Source organism: Brachypodium distachyon, chromosome 4 (assembly GCF_000005505.3).
Source record: "Brachypodium distachyon strain Bd21 chromosome 4, Brachypodium_distachyon_v3.0, whole genome shotgun sequence".
Classification (NCBI taxonomy): Eukaryota; Viridiplantae; Streptophyta; class Magnoliopsida; order Poales; family Poaceae; genus Brachypodium; species Brachypodium distachyon.
This window is the reverse complement of record NC_016134.3, coordinates 5,552,874-5,572,261: the sequence shown is the minus strand read 5'-3', so window position 1 is coordinate 5,572,261 and position 19,388 is coordinate 5,552,874. Positions and strand designations below refer to the sequence as shown.

Below are 19,388 nucleotides of genomic sequence, written 5' to 3'. Positions count from 1 at the left end.
AACTAGGGCAACAAACTGAAAGCTGTGTCATTTCACTGAAGGCCAGAATTAGTAGGGTAAGGTTAAAAGTTAAATCTGTTAGCTCAGAGTGTTCCAGATATTAAAACCAGTTGCAATTTTATTTTAGTAGAAACCACAGAAATGCCAAATCAACAGAGAAACTAAAGGCAGGGTTTGTTTCTGATCTGTTGGTGCATGCGGTCCCTAGACACTGGGAATCTGAAGTCTGAACAACTGGTGTATCATAATAACTTTTGGGCCTTGCAACAATGGTGGCGAGTTGTACAACTGCAGCTATCAAGGATTCTTCCAGTGCAAAGCCTCTCATGCATTCACACAAATGGATGATCAAATGCGGTGGTGTTGTTCGATGTGGGAGAGCTTGCTGTCTCTGCTTCGCCACTCCTGAGCCAATATGACTGCTGGAAAGATGCTGCGTTGCTTGGGACATCCTCCATGACCCACTCGAAGCCCCTGGGGTAGTAGATCCCTGTCCTTGGGTGTGGCACCCACAAAGCTGTGTCTGCTGACCTTGCTTCTGCAGGTTGCACCTGTCGCATAAGGTTCGAGCTTTGCCTGTTCTTGACTTCCCTGCATATGGCAATCTAAGCAGTTACTTTACAAAGCTTTTTGTTGCATTTAGCAATTCAAGTGTCTTCTCATTAGAACATGAGCATTTATCATTACATTCCAGTCATACTTAACATCATCCTGCTGGAATCTACCATATTGGAAGTTTGATCACAAGCTTGTCATTGCAGGTTTAGAGGGATGGCTAGACGCAAATTACCGGAGAAGATTAGTGGATGTTGCAATTGCACTGCGAGCCATCAACAGAGGCTGGAGAGGCACCAAAATGTCCTATTGGTTGCTCTTCCCTCTGTGTCAAACAGCTGATGGCAGCTCCCTCTTTGTTAGTATCTCTCTCCTTCCCAACCCTGGTATTTATATACGGGATGTAGCTTTGCAGGCATAATGCTACTACCATGGTCAGGTTTACATAGACTGCACATCTGGTAGAGTATGGATGATTTGACCAGCTGCCATGGACGATCACGAACGATTTGATTCACAGTCGCTGGCTTCGACTTGAGCTTTTGAGCTTTGATTGCACCCGTTCGGACAAAACACCATGAGAACTGATGCTCCCAGAATCTGAAGTCAAATCTGGCCAAGTACGGTCCTTTGGGTGGTACTGTTACTACTTGGAGAATCATGAGACAGCACTACTGATGCTGATTGTACCTTACTAGCAAAAATGGGAACACAATTCTCAAAAAGAAAGGGAGAGAGAAACCAGAACACAACTAGAAGAAAAGCAAATTTTGTGCGAAAGACTACCCTATAGATATATGGTTGTCTGGTTGGGAAGGATATTGTTTGTTACAGGGACTTCTTATGAACCATATAATATATGTATAATAAGTAACTGAAATTTGGACCCCACCGTTAGATGGATTCAGGCAAATTATACATCTGCTGGTAGCTTTTTTTACCGATTTCGAGCTAGAAACTCATGGCAGGGATGTGTTTGCCTGCTGGATATTGTGTCGTATGGCCTCAGAAATTTTTCGCATACGGCTTTATGATCTGATCCATCTTCCCCATCCATTTTATCTGATATGCATCATGAACAATCCTTTATCACAATAATGGAGATCATGGGATTGGGATCTGATTCCCGTTGTGGGATGCATAGCTGTGGTGCAAAACTAAAGATGGAGCATTTCTTGTTTCTTTGTCTCTTCCTGCTGCAGCCTTCAGGGTGGCAAGTAAGTTTTTCCCCTCCTGATTTGACATTGGAGTCAGAAGCATGATATTGTTACATAGCAAGAAAATTGATTTTCTTACATTTTAGGCATCAGTGTATCAGTGTGGTGAGATTAGTCTATCAGAGAGTTATAACAGTGGAATAAACCTTTTGTGGGAGCTTTGGTATTTAGTTTGAACTAAATACCGATATTTAAGTGGGGATTACCCTTGTTCCAACAGGGCCTAAGCAAATCCGGTTTCAAAGCACTGTCGCTTAAGGTAACATAGCCGTCGTCTTAGCAAAATTCTGAAACGTCATGACGGAAGAAATATGAAGAATGAGTAACGGTGCACGAGCTGTCTCACCAGTCACCACACCAGACTCAGCTACGGAAGCTCACCTCTCGCAGGACGAGCATGGCAAAATCGGCCTACTGGGCCCAATTCGCAGATTACTCGACAACAAAGATGAATATTACTGTGGAATGATGATTTTCGGCGACCAGTTGCACTAGCACCTCATGTCTAAAACATTGCTAAATTTTGTACGAAAATATAATCTGTTGTGAAAAAAAGACAGAGACAAGATTAGTAGCCACCAAGTGTTCAGTTGTGTACAAAGTCAAGTGTTGTGCAATGTAATCATTTTATTTCAAAGAAAGCAAGAGAACCTCTATTCGGCGTGTAGATAAGCAGGCGTTAGTGTTCCTTGCTTAGCCACCGCCACTTGAACTAGCCGCCACTGCAGCTCCTTGTTGTTTTTCCCTTCACAAAGATAGCAATGATGGGTCACAAATAATTCTGCTCATTCAAGTGAAGATTAATAATATGTTGTTATCTACCGTTTTTCCTCACCTACGGTGACACAATTTTAGGCTTTTGTTTCTTGGTCCCCGATACTGCCTCGTCAGTGCATCCTCTGGTGTCAACAAGAATCGGAGAGATCTTATGCAAGTATATTAGGCTCCTTGGAGTGGCGGCATCGAACATCATGGATCGACGGCTTCATGCTGCCCCGGTGGCGACTTCTTCTCTCGGACAATGGTCCTCATGGGTCTTAGTCATAATGACCCCGTCCGTAGTCAGCAACATCAGCGTGGCTTCGATAGTGGCGGCATGTCATCAACTCGTACCAGTGGAAGAAGGCGGAGAGTTCCTCAAGAATCTAGTTATTTTCTTTGTTTTTGTTAGTGGTTCTCTGTAATGCTGGAGTTGTTTAATAAAAAAAATACTTGTTCTTCATAAAAGTGTTGTAAGAATATGATGTGCTAAAAACTAATTCCATGGACATTTTTACTTGAGTAAAATGCAGGTGCAATCCTCATGGTTCAGCATGTGAGAACCAATCTAAAAGACAATTATCATGGAGAAATCACAACATAGAGATTGTGAAGTTTCCTCTAAAAACTGCCTTACTTTTAAGACAGAGCCACAGAGGTATTTCCCCCAAAAAAAAACGCTCGTGTTTAATCTTAAAACATAACCTCTCTATCACAACAAGTGTATTTAGAAATGGCACTGATTTCCTAAGAAATGAAAAGAAATGGCACCGGTCGCTCCCAAGGGGCGACACGGGCGGAACCCTAGATCCGGCCGCCGGCGCCGCCCCTACCCTCTCCTCCTCCCCTCGCCACTGCCGGTGAGTGCTGCTGGGCAAAGCCTTGGTGACGTCGGTGGCGGCGGGGCCTTTCCGGGCCGTGGCGGTTGGTCACCTGTGGCGGCGCGTGGTGTGGTGGCGGCACTTGGACGTGGCGCACGATGGTCCAGCAGCTGCTGGCGGCGTGGATTCGGAGGCTGCGAGCGCCGTGCCCCGACGGCGGCGGGCTCGGCTCTGTGTCGCGGTGGCGGCGTGGCCCGGCCAGATCTGCGTGGGCGGCTCCTAGCTGCGGCTAGCGTCGGCTGGCGTGGTGCGCCGGGGCAGCGGCGCCGTGCGGCGCCAGGATGGTGGACGCACTGGTCCTGGCCCGCGGGGGCGGGGGCGCCGCCGGGGCGCGCGGCCAGCTCCAACGGTGGTGACGCCGGTCTTTGCGGCGGCCTGCTTGTCGGTGGCGGGCCTGGCGGCGGTTGGCGTGCAAAGGCTGCAGCTTGGCCTTGCGGGCAGCGACGGCAGCGGAGGCGTGGAAAGGCCGGAGCTTGCCCTTGGGGGCGGCCGGGGCAGTGGGGGCGCGCAAAGGCTGGGGCTTGCCCTTGCGGGCGGCCGCGGCTGTGGAGCGCGGCTGGCTTGGGCTGCAGCGGGTGTTGCCGTGGGGGCCGCGGAGGCTTGGATCCTGCGGAGGAGGGCCGGAATCAGGGTCGAAACACTTGTGGTTTTCCCTCCATCCGGTACGGGACTCGCCGACATGATCCCTCGGCGGCTCCTGGACGGGTTCGTTGTCCGTGGTCTTAGGCCGGAGAGAAATCTCTGCGTGGGTGTTGGCCTACGCCGACGATGATGACGGTCGCGGCCGCCATTACCTTCTTGGAGGCGTCGTTGTGGCTTGGCCGCGGCTTCCTCCTCCTTTGTCATCGAGGGAAACCCTTGGTCTGGCCGTCGGACCCGGCAACGGCGGCGCTCAACGTCGTTCTACTCTCTTGAGAGCGTTGTCTAGGTGGCCTTGGAGCCCTTTAGTGAGCATGGTTGCTGTGAGTGATGGTGCCGGTTCCATGCCTGGAACGCTGGACTTCTAGGCACGATGTACGCACTTTGGCCAATCTCCTTATTCAGTTTCGGCCTGCGGCTACCCCACTTGCCGATCTTCTCTCTTGGCGTGATGGTGGGCTACATCGCAAGGGGCGGTCTTGATGTTGCGGTGATTTTTCGAGAGGCTTGGCGGCAGGCGTGAAGCGGTTGTTGAGGTCCTGTGCACGACATCTTCGTCTTCTAGGCTTGTTGTTGTGCAGGGTTTCTGCGATGGTTGTGACTAGGTTCTTGTCCAATTTAGCTTGGATCGGTGGCGTGGTTTTCTTTTGGCACTTGTTGGCGTCGTTCTTGCCGTTTTGACGTTGTACTAGCCTTTCAGCTCTTGGACTTTAATCGATGATGCAGCCGTTGGATTGAAAAAAAATGGCACCGGAGGTTTAGGACGCTGGAAACTTAGGTAGTGTTTGGATGTGAGAATGAGATGGAATGTAATGGAACGGGTCCAATAATTGAGATGATTCTTGTGTTTGGTGCATAGAATATTGAAAACTGGAATGAAACCACTTGGTTCTTCGAAAAGGAATATTCTTCTAATATGCCTAACCATCTCATTCCTTAAAAAAGTAGGAATCACTTGGTCCAAGTGGAACCAGTGGCCGTAGGTGTTTGATTTCTAAAATATATGAAAATAAAATCGTTCCATTACTTTCCACTCCTGTTGGAATAAAACTCGTTCTCCGACCAAACACTGCCTGATAACATGCGGAAACCTGGAACTAGTGCTCGAGGCACTGACGGGTGGCCCCACCGTCCGCTTTTCCCTCCGTCCTTTCTTTTCTCCCAAGTCCAAAGTGAGTCCAAACCCTGTAAACCCCCGCAAGGGCCGGGCCGACAGCCACAGAAAACCCAGACCCGCCGCCATGGCCGCCGCCGGAGCTCTCCACGCCAGCGGCCGCATCCTCCTCCCTATGCGCCGAACCCCGAGCACCCCCTGGTCCCATGTCCGCTCCCACCTCCACTGCACCAAGCCCCCTCCTTCCCCGCTCCCGCCTCCGCCGCCTCCGCCGCCGCCTTCTTCCCCCGGGCTGTTCTCGCGCTTCACCCCTGCCTTCGCCCCTACCACTAGGAGGAGCGGCCCCATCGGGTCCGGGCTAGTCGCGTGGTACCTCGGCTCCATCGAAGCTCGGCCGGTGCTGACCAAGAGCATCACGGCTGCCACCATATTCACCGTCGCAGACCTCACCTCCCAGGTAGCGTTTTCTGGTGCATTCCGACCGCTTGGAGATACTCGAATTTTTATGTGCTTGGGGAAACGCTGTTGGTGGTGATTCCCCTGGCGCTGGAATCTTGGAATAGTTTTAGAACTTGTAATCTTATAGTATGCTTGAGGAATCGGAATGGTTCTTATTCTGTGTTACATGTTCTTGTTTGAGATGTAATTACAACCATGAGAAATCAAGGAAGTTTGGGAACTGAAAAAAGATAACTTTTCCTGTTATCCGTTTTAGAAATGGTGCAAATACTATCATTAGCAGTGCATGGTGGTGAGTTTCTAAGGTATAGTACATTTCTCGAAATGGCCAACCGAATAAGTTTGTTGGGATTTTATTCAAATTTTAAACATTAGAAGTTACGGGGATGTCGATCCTATTAGAAATTGGAAACATAGTGTGTTTGGATGTATAGATTTTGGCTGAAGATGCAGCTGCCAGCATGTGAGGTTTTATTATTTGGTTTCCTCGTACTGGCAGGGAGGACTCTAGTAGTTGATGGTGTTTGCTAGCAGACTTGTCCGTAGTAGGGACTAAGCTGTAATTCACTGCCGTAAACTTTGTTTTATTTTGTTCTTAAAAGGTTGTTGCTTCTCATATGTTTTCTGTTGTTTTTTCTGTTGCCTCTTCAGATGATCACACTTGATTCTGATGGGTCACTCGATCTAATTAGGACTCTACGCATGGCTAGTTACGGGATGCTGATCTCAGGACCTAGCCTGCATTTTTGGTTCAACTTTATCTCGAGAGCAGTCCCCAAAAAGGATTTGGTGAACACCTTCAAGAAAATGTTTCTAGGGCAGGCCGTTTATGGACCAATTATTAATTGTGTTTTCTTCTCGTATAATGCAGGATTACAAGGTATGGTTCTCATATGCTTCTCTGCAATAATACTTGGATAGTTTCAAATGTTTCTGTAATTTCCTGTTTGGCGTCGTTAATGCACTTGTGCGTGCAAATCATTTGTCTAGCTTGGCTTTACCTCCGTTTGGACTTGCTTCTTTTGCTTCTAAGTGAGACCTTTATAAGATACTGCGTGGCTTGTTTGGACTTATCACCTGTCAGCAAGCTCACAATCATAAATTTCATGCCGATATGTTACCTGAATGTATGATATTGAAATCTACAAAGAAAGCCAAGGGAACTGTATTAGATCCGTGGTAAAATCGAAGGCCAATATCTAACTATACTATAAAATATCACAATTTACCAGTTGTACTTTTAGTCTGTTATACCTAGTGGGCCAATATTGAGCCATATTCAAAGTTGAAATTTCCCATTTAGTTCTCAAATACCAGGTTTCAGGTCACATATTATACTTACTGAGCCAGATGTGGAAGTGAAGTGGCTAATTTTTAAACCATAACTGGCACTTGGCAATCGCAAAACATGAAAGATGTGCACCGCGAGTTCAATTTTCTCAGAATATGATGTTACTTTGTGGATTGTTAGAGCTGCGGATGTATTTTACTTTTTCTGTTTGACAAACAATATCAGCTGCCGATAAATTTTTCCAGTTACACACACTCAGTTGAATGCTCCCCGTTTATTTTGCCATCAACAAGATGTCATAACTCATTGTCCATACTTCAATGCCTTTCGGCTATGTCATTTCGTAAATGAAAACTGCAATTTTTTTTTCAAGAAAGCTCAAAAGCTTGCGTCGCAATGCGTATATAGAAGGGAACATATGTACATGCATTAGAGGAGGCCAGTTGTAACTCACTCAACCCGGTAGAGCTAAGGAGGCTGGTGTGGAAAATAGGGTGCCGAGCCCCACTGCCCCAGCCAGTGACAAAACTGCTTTGGTCTTGGTCTATCAGTTGCATGAAAAATGTATTCTGTTCTTGATGTGGTGCCTGTATCTATCCTTATTGGTCGTTAGCCATGCAAATTAGGCTGTGACTGTTTCCTTGGTAACATCGCTTCAATAACAGTTTGATGCTAATATTTGAGTTGGAATATTCATAGTTTCTACTGTTATCCCACCCCACTCCACAAACAAAAGAAGACCATAAATTTATGCTTTTGCTTATTCTGAGATTCTTTTATATGATTAAAGTGTCCTTACTACATAGTTTGTTTTTTTGGAGAAAACCTTACAACATAACTGGTTCTATATCTTGCTTCATGATCTAGACATTTCAAGTTTGTTCTGGTAAACTTGATGACCTATGCATCATGGACCGCAATACAACAGATTTCAGGATTAGGTTTGCATGCAGTAAACATTTAACGCCCACTATGTACTGTAGAGTATGATAGGAGAAGCTTTGTTCAGATAAGCTTACATACACCTTCCCCACCAACTTTCTGGCAAGCACACTCATGTGTGCTCTAATACTTGCTTGATATGATTCATAGGTGAGACCGTCCCAGAGATCATTGCAAGACTGAAGCGGGATTTAATTCCAACCATCAAAAGTGGGCTCATATACTGGCCTCTTTGTGACTTCATCACTTTCAAGTTTATCCCTGTTCATTTACAGGTAGCATTAAGTTCCTAACGTATTCTTCCAAAACTTGTTTGACAGCAATCTGAAGTGAGTTTTTTTCTTTCAGCCGCTAGTAAGCAATTCCTTCTCGTTTCTTTGGACCATCTACATAACATACATGGCTAGCTTAAAGAAACCAGAATTGGAGGTGATTGCGAGCTCGTAGTCCTCCAATGGTTTTCATGGACTGAGTTTTCTGTCAGTTATGTCTGCGAGGCAAAATCTATATGGCCATTACCTGGAAGAATCATGCGACTGTCAGTACCACTAGCTCATTTATACTTTCATCAGTCAAAGACCACACAGAGATGAACTGCTTCCTTGGTGTCTTCCATTTTCAGTAGGGTATAGTAGTGTCCACCTGGCTTCTAATTGCCTTTGTTTTTGGCTAATCTATATGGCCATTACCTGGAAGAAAATGACACTAGGCATTTCTTCTCATTTGCAAGGTCTTCTATTTTGCGCACCAAATTCTCTGTACCCAGTTACACTGATGTTACATGAAACAATGCAAGGTTTATGCTTGATATGTACATAAAATGTATTTTTTGTTGACGAATAACCCCCTTTCTGATTACTTTCTATTTCTAATCAGCCACACGTTTTTAGATGTGGCCGATTACTTTCTATTGAGCTCGTTCCTCCAGTTGCAACAAATTAGTTTCTGATGTACACATAATAATGCCTGTGATTCTGTTTGGACTGAATTCTGAAACACTGAAGCCTAGCTAAGCCATCTTCAGACTTAAACATTGGTAGAGCCAAGGAGACTGCATGTGCTGATCATCATGCCTCTCGCTCTTATTTTGAAACCTTACGTTTACATTGGACTTGGGGAATCGCTGCCCTGACTCTGATTCAGCAGAAGTTGATGACGACACTGTTGCGCCGGAGTCTGAGTTGGATGCCATATCTTGTTTCCTCCTATCATTCCCAGTTGCTAGTGTCAGCTCCAGGTTGAAGTCTTCAACGGGAGGGGGCTTCTTCTCGCCTGAGTTACTGTACCATTGCAGATGATTTGTCTCCACCATTGCTTCAGCTTGAGTATCTTCTCCTGCCTGAGCCCGGTTCATCTTAACAACGTGCATCTCCGTCATCAGTTGCTTCTGAACCTGGTATACACGATGCAGTTCGTTTACCTGCTTTGATCAAAGAACATATATCATCGAACTCTTCCACCAACATAGAAAAAGATGATTCTATCTCTAACCAGACATTGTTGGTTGCGCTTCGTTTACCTGGTGTCTGAATGTCTGTTCTTGCCTCATGATGGCCATCTTCATTTGTTTCTTCTCCATTTCTCACCAACCCAAACAAAGATCAGCTTCACCTGTTTCATCACAGCCTGATTATGCAAAGGTTGTTCTTGTAACAATTATGAATTGGCAATGGGTATGAGATGCTGCATCTGCATTGCAATCATTGGAACTTTGTTTATGCGCGGTTGCGTGTCTTCTTCTTGTGATTTATCTCTCCCATCTTTTTCTCAGCGTGTGATGGTGACACTGTCTCTCGTGTAGCTTCTGAATGATTGTACTTCTTCAATGGCTGAAGTGTTTTTGGTTCTCAGATGGGAGTAACCAGCTTTGCCATTTTGTCAATTAAGTTGCATTAGTGTGTCAATGAGTATCCTATGCAAGCATTAATGTTATGGCTGTGTCTTGTGTGTGATGTACCTAACACATTAATCACCTGTCTATGTGCACATGTGCACTGCTTTGCCACACGGAAAATCTATAATGAATATTTTTTGTTGATATTTAAGAAATCTTGTAAAAAACTGTACCATTTGTCCATGAAATGCAGATAGCATGCGGGCTGTAGATTCTAGATAATAGAAACTTTATATGTTTGTGGGGCAATAGGACAAACTAAGATTCATGAGTAGAACATAATAAATGATGCAATGATATATTCAGGCAACATTTAAGAAGTATTTTTATGTCTGGTCTGAAATTTTGGGTTTCCAAACTCGCGTGGTTTGATATTGTCTCTTAATGACTGAAATTCCATAAATATTCAGGTTTTGCTATCTGTACTTTCTCCGAGTAACAGGTTGTAGCCATTCACTGAGAGCATAAACAGGAATCCCCCCCCTCGTACATGCCCAAAATGAAACCCACAAAATTGTAACCCCTAAACTGCACCGATGTTTGATACTCGTACTTTGAGGCAGCAGAATTATTAAAGAAAATATAACATAATTCTGCATCTGTTTTCATGTTCTATATGCTTGGATGTGAGGATGTCATTATGCTTCCCGAGAGGAACTACTAAACAGTTGCAATACAGAAGGCAATTCTGAAGAGATCAGAGAGCTCTAAGAGACCAAGACGAAGACCAGCTACCGTTGGCAAACAGAAACATGCCATTGCACCTTCTAAAGGTTGAGCATCAGTCCTTTCCCTTTGCACATAGAATTACCAGAAATGGAATGAAGAATGAATAAAAAACCAAGCTTCACGAACTTCTATAGATGTTATCATGCCTCATGAAGGGCTGAAGTGCAGAGCTTTCAAGTTAAGAATCATGAGAGATGAACAAGACGAAGGAAAGATCAAGACAGACTTTATGCTCACCTCTGGTAAGGATCCCTGTTCCTGAATTCTTCGGAAGAAGGTAAAGGCACTCTCTCTGTCTCCCTTCTCTCTGTTTATCTCTCTCTCTCTCTCTCTCTGTTGTTTCTCCCACAAGAAGATCTCTCTTGCTAGCTACTTCTAGGCCAAGGCCAAATCTTTTTGGTTCTGTTAAGAAGCAACAGGTTGGCATGTATCAAATCTGGTGAGGCAGGGAGGGGGGAGGAGGGGATTTAAGATTCTCTCCTGTCATTAGTTTTACTGTCATGGTGGGGCCTTGTGGGCATGCCAAACAAATCCAAGCCAATTTAGGCCAATGGAGTTCATGCATGATAAAGGACCCAAAGATGCTCCAATGTAGTGACAAGAAAAGGATAGGACCAAGATAACAAGCTCCAGCAAATTATATTCTCATTTCCAGCACCAAAAAATATATATAAAATCTTACACGCCTCCCTCCCACGATACATCATGCAGGATTTTCGCCTTTGAACAGCTCGATCGAATCCATTTGTTTATCTTGGGGGTGTGCATGGATCTGCTTGGCCATGTTATCACAAGTGTGGTTTCTTTATTCTGAAGTTCATTCAAGTGTTGTGTGTTCTCAGTGGGGTTGTCTAGCTTTTGTTGGGTTTAGAATGTTTTTTGTGGATCACTACAACAGAAGGATCAACCGGACAGACAACTAGGCATGCCATGTTTAGATCCCACACTCGCATGTGCTTTCTATTAAGATTATCATCACCCAGTTGTCACAGCTAATATATATAATCTTGCATTACTGTCATCCAAAGTCAGAACACCTACCTTAGTATCACATGAAAAAAGAGAGTACTCCAATAAGCACATATAACAAAGGTGCACTACCGATTGAGGCAATTCAGCAGAAAAAAACTTACTACCACTTTTTACCAGGTAAATTAAGTACTTTCTTACAGATCCAGGATTTAACCCTGAACCCAGGAATCTATCTTTTACAGATCTAGCAATAAATCCTGAGTCCTGACCAGATTCAGAATTGAAGTGTGGATCTTGTGCTGGTCTCATATGCTGCTCAAGATGGGGCAGTGTGATTGGATGGAGAGTTATGTGGAGTGGTTGGTAACATAACAGTAACATGTCTTGGTCCCCCTCAGGATATATATGTGAGGCCTGGCCTGGCCTGCAATGCAAGCAAGCAAACTGTTCCCTCTCATTCCAAGGAATTTGACAAGTCGACCGGGGCATGAAGATCCAAGACTGCATGATTAGTTCCAGAGTCCAGACACATGGTGTCAGCCCTGTCATTGTCAATCTAATTGCCACCGGATGCATGTCTCTGTCACCTCTCGCAGAGGATTAGCTGGATTTGTTAGATGCTTTGTAGAAATCTCCTCTGGGTTCTGTTGTGTGATTGGGCGTTATGCCCACAATTGTTTGCCATAATGTTGGAATCATTTTCTTATTTGCATTTTAGTTTTTATATTATCTGATCTTTTATTTATGGTAGTTTAGGGTATGTTTGATTTGACTCCAAACTTGCCTGACAACGTAGTTGGCTAGATGAAATTTTGATCTAAGTTTTGCTTGCTCATGAGTTGGTCGATGTTTGCAAGAATTTCTTTAGAATTGAAGCTAGTATCTAATTGGATTTTTTCTTACATTTTCTTGTACAAAATTTGTTTGTATTCTTGTTAGAGATCTGACTGATATGAGCTCGAAAGTGCGTGGAGCCGGTGTAGCATTTGAATGGAAAATAAGAAGGAAGTTTGACTGAAAATACTTACACAACATTTTTTTTCTAACTTATGTTTGGTTCTCGAAATAAGCTTATTTCTGCAGCAAAGTTACAAGAAAAATCATATAAAATGTGACTGTAGAAGGGCCCAAAAATTGGGCAGACAACTCATCACGCGTGATGATGTTTTCTTGGATCAGACGGCTCAAAAGAAGACGACATAATCTTGAATACTTGTCTCGTGAAACATAACATAGTCTACCCAACACACAATCAGGTGATTAGAAACGAAGCCCAATTAAGGAGCTAGCTAAGTGTGAGTTTATCAAAAAAAATCTCGTTCATAATTATGGCAGATTGCAGTCCGTTTTGACTATCCAAATTCAATGTTTGACCAATAATATCTGCATTTGTTTATGTTATACTGAATTGATATTACTGGATTCATCTTCAGAAGCACAATTTTTTATGCTGGTGATTTTTACCATTAACAAAATATTGTACAAGAAATTCACGGTCAAAACACAGATAATTTAGACAATCAAAATAAGCCCTACATTTTTAAAACAAGGGAGTAATTTTCTATGGTTGCTTATGCTGCCATGTCAGGGCACATAAGATGCCATGTCAAGGTCTCCTTCCCTGTGCTTGGCGCAAGAAAACAAAGTCTTCAGATCTACCCATCTCCTACCCAATAATTTCTCTTGTTTGAAAACAGTTGAGATTGCCACATGAGGTCCATGCTCCATGCATGTGTACAGGTTTAATCTCAATGCATCTTTTACGTGCATTCTAAATGCCCAGTCAACAGATTGATTTTGGAGGATATAAACAGCTTGTTTGCATGATTGGAAGTTCAAATGCTATAATATTGTAGTGAATTAACGTAGCTAGTTTGGATGTTATCCTGATAGCCGGACTTTGCTTCAGCCTTCATAGCCATCGAATTGAAAAAGCAAATGATGAGATCAACCGTAAGTATACAATAAATAATGTGCATTGGTTCGGCGTTTATCACAGTTACATTGATGTTGTGTCATATGATCTGGGCAATTCTTTTCCTATCAGATGACTGAGAACCGTCAAATGCCACCAGCATTTTTATCTCTCTAGCTAACTTTGCTATTGCCGATCAGATCTCCTCATCCATTCTGGTTGTGGGATGAGGTTGGATGGGATGATCCAAGTTAAACGTTTGCTTAATTAATTTCATAGTGGCGCTAAATGATTTTTTTTCTTCTGAAAAAGAAGGATTCGTCCGGCCTTTGCATCGATTGAGCACACAACCATTATATTATTGCAAAATGACCATCTCATACATCAGTAAGCATGTAAGTAGCTCGCCACACTCAAACTGATAGAAAAAATCCCGTGCGGCTATCTTTAATTGGTTGCACCTAGAGTCCATGGAGGCATGGAAGCTGGGTGCATGCCACCACTCTCTGTAACAGGGACCAATTATATATATGGATCCAATGCAACGCTGGATAGATAACCTACATAACAATACATTGAAAACATTTTCCTTAGGAAAAATAAGATCATTACGGTTTTTTCATATAGACCAACAAATAAAACAAGCATCCATCGCTACCAGTGCCTTAATAGCTAGGTCTAGCTAACCCCGAAAGTCACATCCCAAACATATTGGAAATAGAGCATGGTGATGGAAGATTAAACATTATTAAAATGACTCGCCAGACATTTCTTGTCATTACATAGTAAATGAAGAGATACTCAATGGTCTCCTCCTCATTGCAAAGATAACATAGGTTTAAATATAGGGCAAATATTCCAGCTGCCCTCACCATCTATATCAAACCTTGCAGGCTGCTTGCTTCACTGCTCCATTGACATACACAACCGTAGTCGCCAGGCTTCTAGTTTCTTTCAGTAGGCTAATCAGAAATTCCACGCACCTCTATCGCCGCACATATATTGACCCAACTCACAAATAAAAGCATTCATCCTTGGACATAGTATGTTCAACAGTTTTAGTTTCCCACTTCTTGGGTGACGGTCCAAATTTGAGAACAGAGGAGAGTGAAAGGAAAATTTCTAACATGAATCAGAATGCAACACGTGCAACACAGGGCCGTCATAAAATCTTGCAAATTCGAATGCCAGCTTGCTACTCCATCCGATTCTAAATTTTTGTCGTTGTTTTAGTGCAAATTTGACTAAAATAACGACAACAATTTAGGATCGGAGAGAGTACGTAGGAACTCCGCTGCGATTTCGGTGAAAACAATTAGCTAGATAGCTACCCAGCAGGTTTTTGAAGATTTTTTTTACTGCAGAGCTTCTAGCTAGGATTTTTATATTTTTTTTTAAAGTTAGCAACTTCAAGGCAAGGCATTTAGGGGCTATTTGGTTTGATCTCAACCTTGTTCTCTAAAAAATTTGGCTAGCCATAATGTTTGTGAAAGTTTTATTTGCTAATTTTGGGAAAATAATAAACTAGAGTTAGCATGCGTTTCTGTGGTTCTTATTTGGTTCCTTACCAAAACAAATACTCTCTCCGTTTTATAAAGATTGACACGGTTTTGAACTACCTCTGGTCCAAAGCCGTGCCAATCTTTATGGTACGGAGGGAGTATGAGCCATCTCATTTCTCACAGATTTTTCTCAAATAATTTGCAGAGTGAGCAAAAAAAATAAAAAATCCTTGGCCAACATTATATTTGGTAGTGCTGCATGTCACACAAACCAAACAGACAGAAGACCAAAATTTTGACCATGATTAAACATTGATAAGGTGCACTTTGTGCGCTTATATTTCCCTAAAAAAAGAGGTTAGATTATTAAGTCTCTTGGTTGATGCCTACGTACGTGTGAGAATCCCTTTATCAAGATGCTCAGTTGCTCTCGTACTAACAAATTTGAAATCACTTCAGTTGAACATCGGTTTCAAATCCAATACCTGGAAGGTGCCCCGATGTTTTGAAACAGAAGATAATTAAGTTGGCATTTGCCTTTCGAAAACAACAAGTGAACTCTACTTACTTTCCGCAAAAATAAATAAATAATAATAGTTTATTAAAAAAAAACTCTACTTGCATTTGGCTAGAAACTTGGAAATCCCGTCCGATGTAATCTGTGAAGGAAGATCGGCATACATGAGATTGCATCAAAGGAATTTATACATGCCACCACACGAACTAAGTTTGGTCAAAAGGGCTGTACTGTGTACTGTAGAGGTTTTTGGAAAGCTAGGTTTCGACAACCAATATAAACTAGTACTCCACTTTCTATCTAATAGTCCTAGTTTGCAGTATCGTGAAGTCATCGTGCATGCAACTTTAGTTGCTCGGTCTTTGCGTTGTCGCCCTTGAATTATTTCCGCATTCTCTTAAAAACAATAATCCGATTCTGTTATTAGTTACTAATTATTATAGTCTGTCTCGCAAAATAATTTTAAAACTATAAAAATAAAATTTACCTTTTACCCTCTGAGAAAATTTGTTACTGTACACATTTTATTCCACTTGGCAAAAAATTCTTCGTTTGACCCCTATTTAGAAAACTTTTGGCACATTCTCTTATTACCAATTTTAAGATTTCCAGTTATTCCGACAAAGTGGCCTCACATGTCAGACCTATGTGACATGTCCAATTCGGAGTCGTATCTCGCGAATACACTTTCATTCATCTTAAATACATCGTTATGTTTCTTTTGGAACACACATTATTTGTACTTTGCAGAAATAAATTGGTTTTGGATAAAGAGAATGGACATTTCGACCGACAAAGTTCTCAAAAGAATCAAAATAGAAACACATGTATTATACGTTCAGTTACATAGATTCGTCCTGCAAGCACAATTGGAAGTGCTTTACAGCCATCGAGAGTATTATTGGCTTACTAAAAAAAGGGGCGGCCTCATTTTGAAGGAAAAAGGTGGATCTCCTCATAGACATGATGCACGTATTACATGTAAGCTCAAATTAACCCTAACATGACCAGCACAAAAGTGTCTTTATAGACAAGTGCAGAGTACTATAGGGAACCAGTAGGCCTAGGGGCGCAGCATCATTGAGCAAAACTACTTCAATGATCTGAGTGGAAATATTCCTCTTCAAGACATAAAACAAAGATATCATCCGTACGCCAATTGCTGCTGCTGATGACCAACACACCCATGATCTAATCATCCACCAACACACGATCGTGCAACCATGCGTGCCTGTTGGTTCCATCATAAGCTGCAAAAAAGATCTTTTACCCAAAATATATAACAATCCATATTGAGAAGTATTGTTTCTCAAGGACAACAGCTAGCTACGAATTAATAGTTGGCTCAACTAAATCAGTAGATGTAGTAGATGCAGTCTTCGATTAGATCCACCAAGTCAATTTGCATCACACACAAGCAACATCAAGCCGGAAACCCCAGTTCCGAGCAAGGAGACATGCCCCCGTACTCTCGGTTAGTTGTAGGTCCCATCTAGCCTCCATACTCGATGCCCTTTGCTATCATTCTCGAGATCAATAAAATATAGTATTACCTAAGGGGGACCTGAACCTGTATAGATCAGTGCCACACAATGAATATACTCGGAACATCCCCCTACATCTTCACGTACTCCATAATATCGTAAGATGGAGGTTACCAATCGACAATCGTCGACAGTTACCATACAGGGTTTCTATGGGCTCATGTTCAGAAATTTCGCCACGGTGTTTTGCCCATGTTCTGTGCTCGCAAGAAGTTCTAAGATTAGGGACTCATTTGGTTGTTTGCCTGGGTGTCCTAAAGTAGAACAATTCACCACGGCAAACGCTTGGACAGTGACCAAAATAGATTTTCGCCGAGCCAAATTACTCAGATCGCTAGTTTTATCGCCACCATGGCAACAGAACTATTCCGGTGTTAGATTTCCATGGCAATCAAACTATTCCGGTGAACAATTTTCTCGCTGCCGAGGTACTTCCGTTTGATGTTACATTTTGCCAATGTTAACCAAATTTCCATAGGTATTATAACAAATACTGTCAATGGGCATTTTTCAGTATCTGTTGCGGTTCATGAAGGGTTCAAGCCAAACAGACCCTAGGTGACAGAGATCCCACAAAGAAGGAATCTCCTATTGACACGCAGCCAGGGGGGGCAAGTAGAGCCTTTAACAAGTTGGCACCAATGGGCGATGGTCCCAAACCTTGAAGCTACAAAACACTAGATACGTCCATGATTGCGGCTGCAGATGCCCAATGCCTCACCCTCGCCCTGACGCAATCACATTGCAGTGGACCTGCCTACTCCTGAGTGCTTAGAAAGACGTCACTGCTAGTGTTGTAGGGGCTTGTTCAAAGCTACTAGTCGAGATGGGAAAGCTTTCCTTGGCCTAAAAATGGCACTTGAATGTGTTCTCCTGCATAATTATTGGATCAACGTACCCACGAACGTGCTTCTTCGACATGGAACCGACATGATGTCGACCCTGGATATGAACCCAACAGGGTGAAATTCTGAGGACAGGGGATGGGGTTCAATGGCAGGATAAACCTGGATAAGAACTGTCCAAGCTCAAGTACGGATACCGAATTTATCACCATCTAGATATGTGATGCCGTCCAAATTACAATACAATCGGATGGCACGAGGGATGGCGAAAGGGATGCCGTACCTGTTCAACTTGAAGTCAAGAAGATCAGATTCCACTGATGTTGATGCTCACCAGTTAGTGGCTGTCTTCAGTGCATAATGGCAGCATTTGTCTGTTCTTTGATATGGACATCTGACCAAATACTTCCAGGCTTTAGTGAGTGCCCAAATCAATTAATCCTCAACGATGACGAACTGTAACACTTGTCCTCCCTGACCAAGTATCATGTAGCATCTCACGAACTACATATGCGACAGATACTTAATTTGATGCTATGATGCAGTAGAATACAGTACCATAACTCACTTGATAAATGGAACAGTAAGTGGCGCCTTCTATTCTTAATATGCTCCCGAGGGCAATTGGAGATTATTACCAGTTTATGAGTATTCTATCGCTGCCATGATCAGAATTCAGAAGGTGTAACACTTTGAAAGTTTGCTAATCATTTCCTTATGTTTTTTGAATTGTTTTTCTTGTCTGCAAATGGTAACGATTTTAATAAATCTAAACAAACCGTACGACCGTAAGAAAGATGAAGAGTAAACAAGTGTGTGGCCTTACATTGTAGGTTAGAATATGAATAGCCTTGAAGAAGTTTCTCTTTTTCCCATTTTAGAGGATAAAGTATTAAACAAGTTGCTTAACTTTTCATCATTAATATGTTTTTTTTTGTCAAATCCGAATCGAAACAAATACTGCACAAATGGTATTTCTACTATTCCCTCCCTTCCATAATAAGTGTCTTGGATTTAGTACAAAGTTGTATACATCACAACCCACATATTTCACCATCAGAATAAAGGATGATAGAATATATCTATCTTTATTTCAGGGAAATAGGCTAATAGAGCACATAAATAAACATATAATAGTGTCATTGTCTAACAACAGTATAGAGGAATATCACTGAGATTTTAGAGGATTATGTAACACAGAATAACTGCAATGATGATCAAACAAGCACTAGCATGCGAATTTGGATGACAGTTTTAACATAGCGTATCTAATGCTACTTGAGGAAAATGCTATCAAACACTTGGCAATACGTTCACCATGCTTTACCAAGCACGCGAATGACAATGAAAGAAACGATGCATTTTTTATACATCTGATTGGACTGAAAATGTTAGGCAACTGGCATATTGACATAACTATCACCTAACGAATAAAAGAGTCCATAAAAATAGCATCACACTAACTTAAAGTCAGTTCGCCTCAATCATCTCGCAAAAGGCAACTTTCATGGAAGTATTTATCCACCCAGAACAACACCACTTCAATACTCCCTCCGATTCATAATAAGTGTCGCTGATTTAGTATAAAGTTGTAGTAAATCAGCGACACTTAT

At 42.6% G+C, this 19,388-nt stretch overlaps 3 protein-coding genes and 2 long non-coding RNA genes across 6 annotated transcripts; 3 read left to right on the top strand and 2 right to left on the bottom strand.

Annotated features, from left to right (window-relative positions):
- Positions 1-62: 62 nt before the first annotated feature.
- On the bottom strand, positions 63-951 carry LOC100822465. Its single transcript, XM_003576004.4, has 2 exons — positions 791-951; positions 63-591 (listed from the first exon to the last, which is right to left on the bottom strand). Exons 1-2 carry the CDS (start codon positions 829-831, stop codon positions 333-335), a joined length of 300 nt encoding a protein of 99 aa, XP_003576052.1. The 5' UTR covers positions 832-951; the 3' UTR covers positions 63-332.
- LOC112272452 lies at positions 403-4,477 on the top strand. The gene is made up of 3 exons (XR_002966238.1): positions 403-563; positions 762-913; positions 995-4,477. It is a non-coding gene; the product is annotated as an uncharacterized LOC112272452 (long non-coding RNA).
- A 732-nt stretch (positions 4,478-5,209) lies between these two features.
- Positions 5,210-8,693, top strand: LOC100821231 (PXMP2/4 family protein 4). Its single transcript, XM_003576000.4, has 4 exons — positions 5,210-5,622; positions 6,276-6,504; positions 8,008-8,132; positions 8,206-8,693. The coding sequence occupies exons 1-4, from the start codon at positions 5,293-5,295 to the stop codon at positions 8,302-8,304; spliced, it is 783 nt and encodes a 260-aa protein (XP_003576048.1). The 5' UTR covers positions 5,210-5,292; the 3' UTR covers positions 8,305-8,693.
- Positions 8,694-8,712: 19 nt separating this feature from the next.
- LOC100845827 lies at positions 8,713-11,031 on the bottom strand. Of its 2 annotated transcripts, none has more exons than XM_003575996.4 (3): positions 10,718-11,031; positions 9,377-9,468; positions 8,713-9,277 (listed from the first exon to the last, which is right to left on the bottom strand). In XM_003575996.4, exons 2-3 carry the CDS (start codon positions 9,434-9,436, stop codon positions 8,867-8,869), a joined length of 471 nt encoding a protein of 156 aa, XP_003576044.1. In that variant the 5' UTR covers positions 9,437-9,468; positions 10,718-11,031; the 3' UTR covers positions 8,713-8,866. The 2 variants fall into 2 exon arrangements, with proteins under 2 accessions (XP_003576044.1, XP_010237230.1); XM_010238928.3 differs by having other exon boundaries at positions 8,713-9,250.
- Positions 11,032-11,377: 346 nt separating this feature from the next.
- On the top strand, positions 11,378-12,158 carry LOC112272453. The gene is made up of 2 exons (XR_002966239.1): positions 11,378-11,629; positions 11,695-12,158. It is a non-coding gene; the product is annotated as an uncharacterized LOC112272453 (long non-coding RNA).
- The last annotated feature ends 7,230 nt before the right edge of the window (positions 12,159-19,388 follow it).

What these genes read in the sequence shown, in the direction of transcription:
- LOC100822465 (XM_003576004.4), bottom strand. Translation starts at nt 831, where the DNA reads ATGGCTCGCAGTGCAATTGCAACATCCACTAATCTTCTCCG. An exon ending in ACATCCACTAATCTTCTCCG is followed by an intron (nt 592 to 790) that starts GTAATTTGCGTC and finishes TGCCATATGCAG; the next exon opens with GGAAGTCAAGAACAGGCAAA.
- LOC100821231 (XM_003576000.4), top strand. Translation starts at nt 5,293, where the DNA reads ATGGCCGCCGCCGGAGCTCTCCACGCCAGCGGCCGCATCCTCCTCCCT. An exon ending in TCGCAGACCTCACCTCCCAG is followed by an intron (nt 5,623 to 6,275) that starts GTAGCGTTTTCT and finishes TTGCCTCTTCAG; the next exon opens with ATGATCACACTTGATTCTGA. An exon ending in GTATAATGCAGGATTACAAG is followed by an intron (nt 6,505 to 8,007) that starts GTATGGTTCTCA and finishes TATGATTCATAG; the next exon opens with GTGAGACCGTCCCAGAGATC.
- LOC100845827 (XM_003575996.4), bottom strand. Translation starts at nt 9,436, where the DNA reads ATGGAGAAGAAACAAATGAAGATGGCCATCATGAGGCAAGAACAGACA. An exon ending in AACAGACATTCAGACACCAG is followed by an intron (nt 9,278 to 9,376) that starts GTAAACGAAGCG and finishes TGATCAAAGCAG; the next exon opens with GTAAACGAACTGCATCGTGT.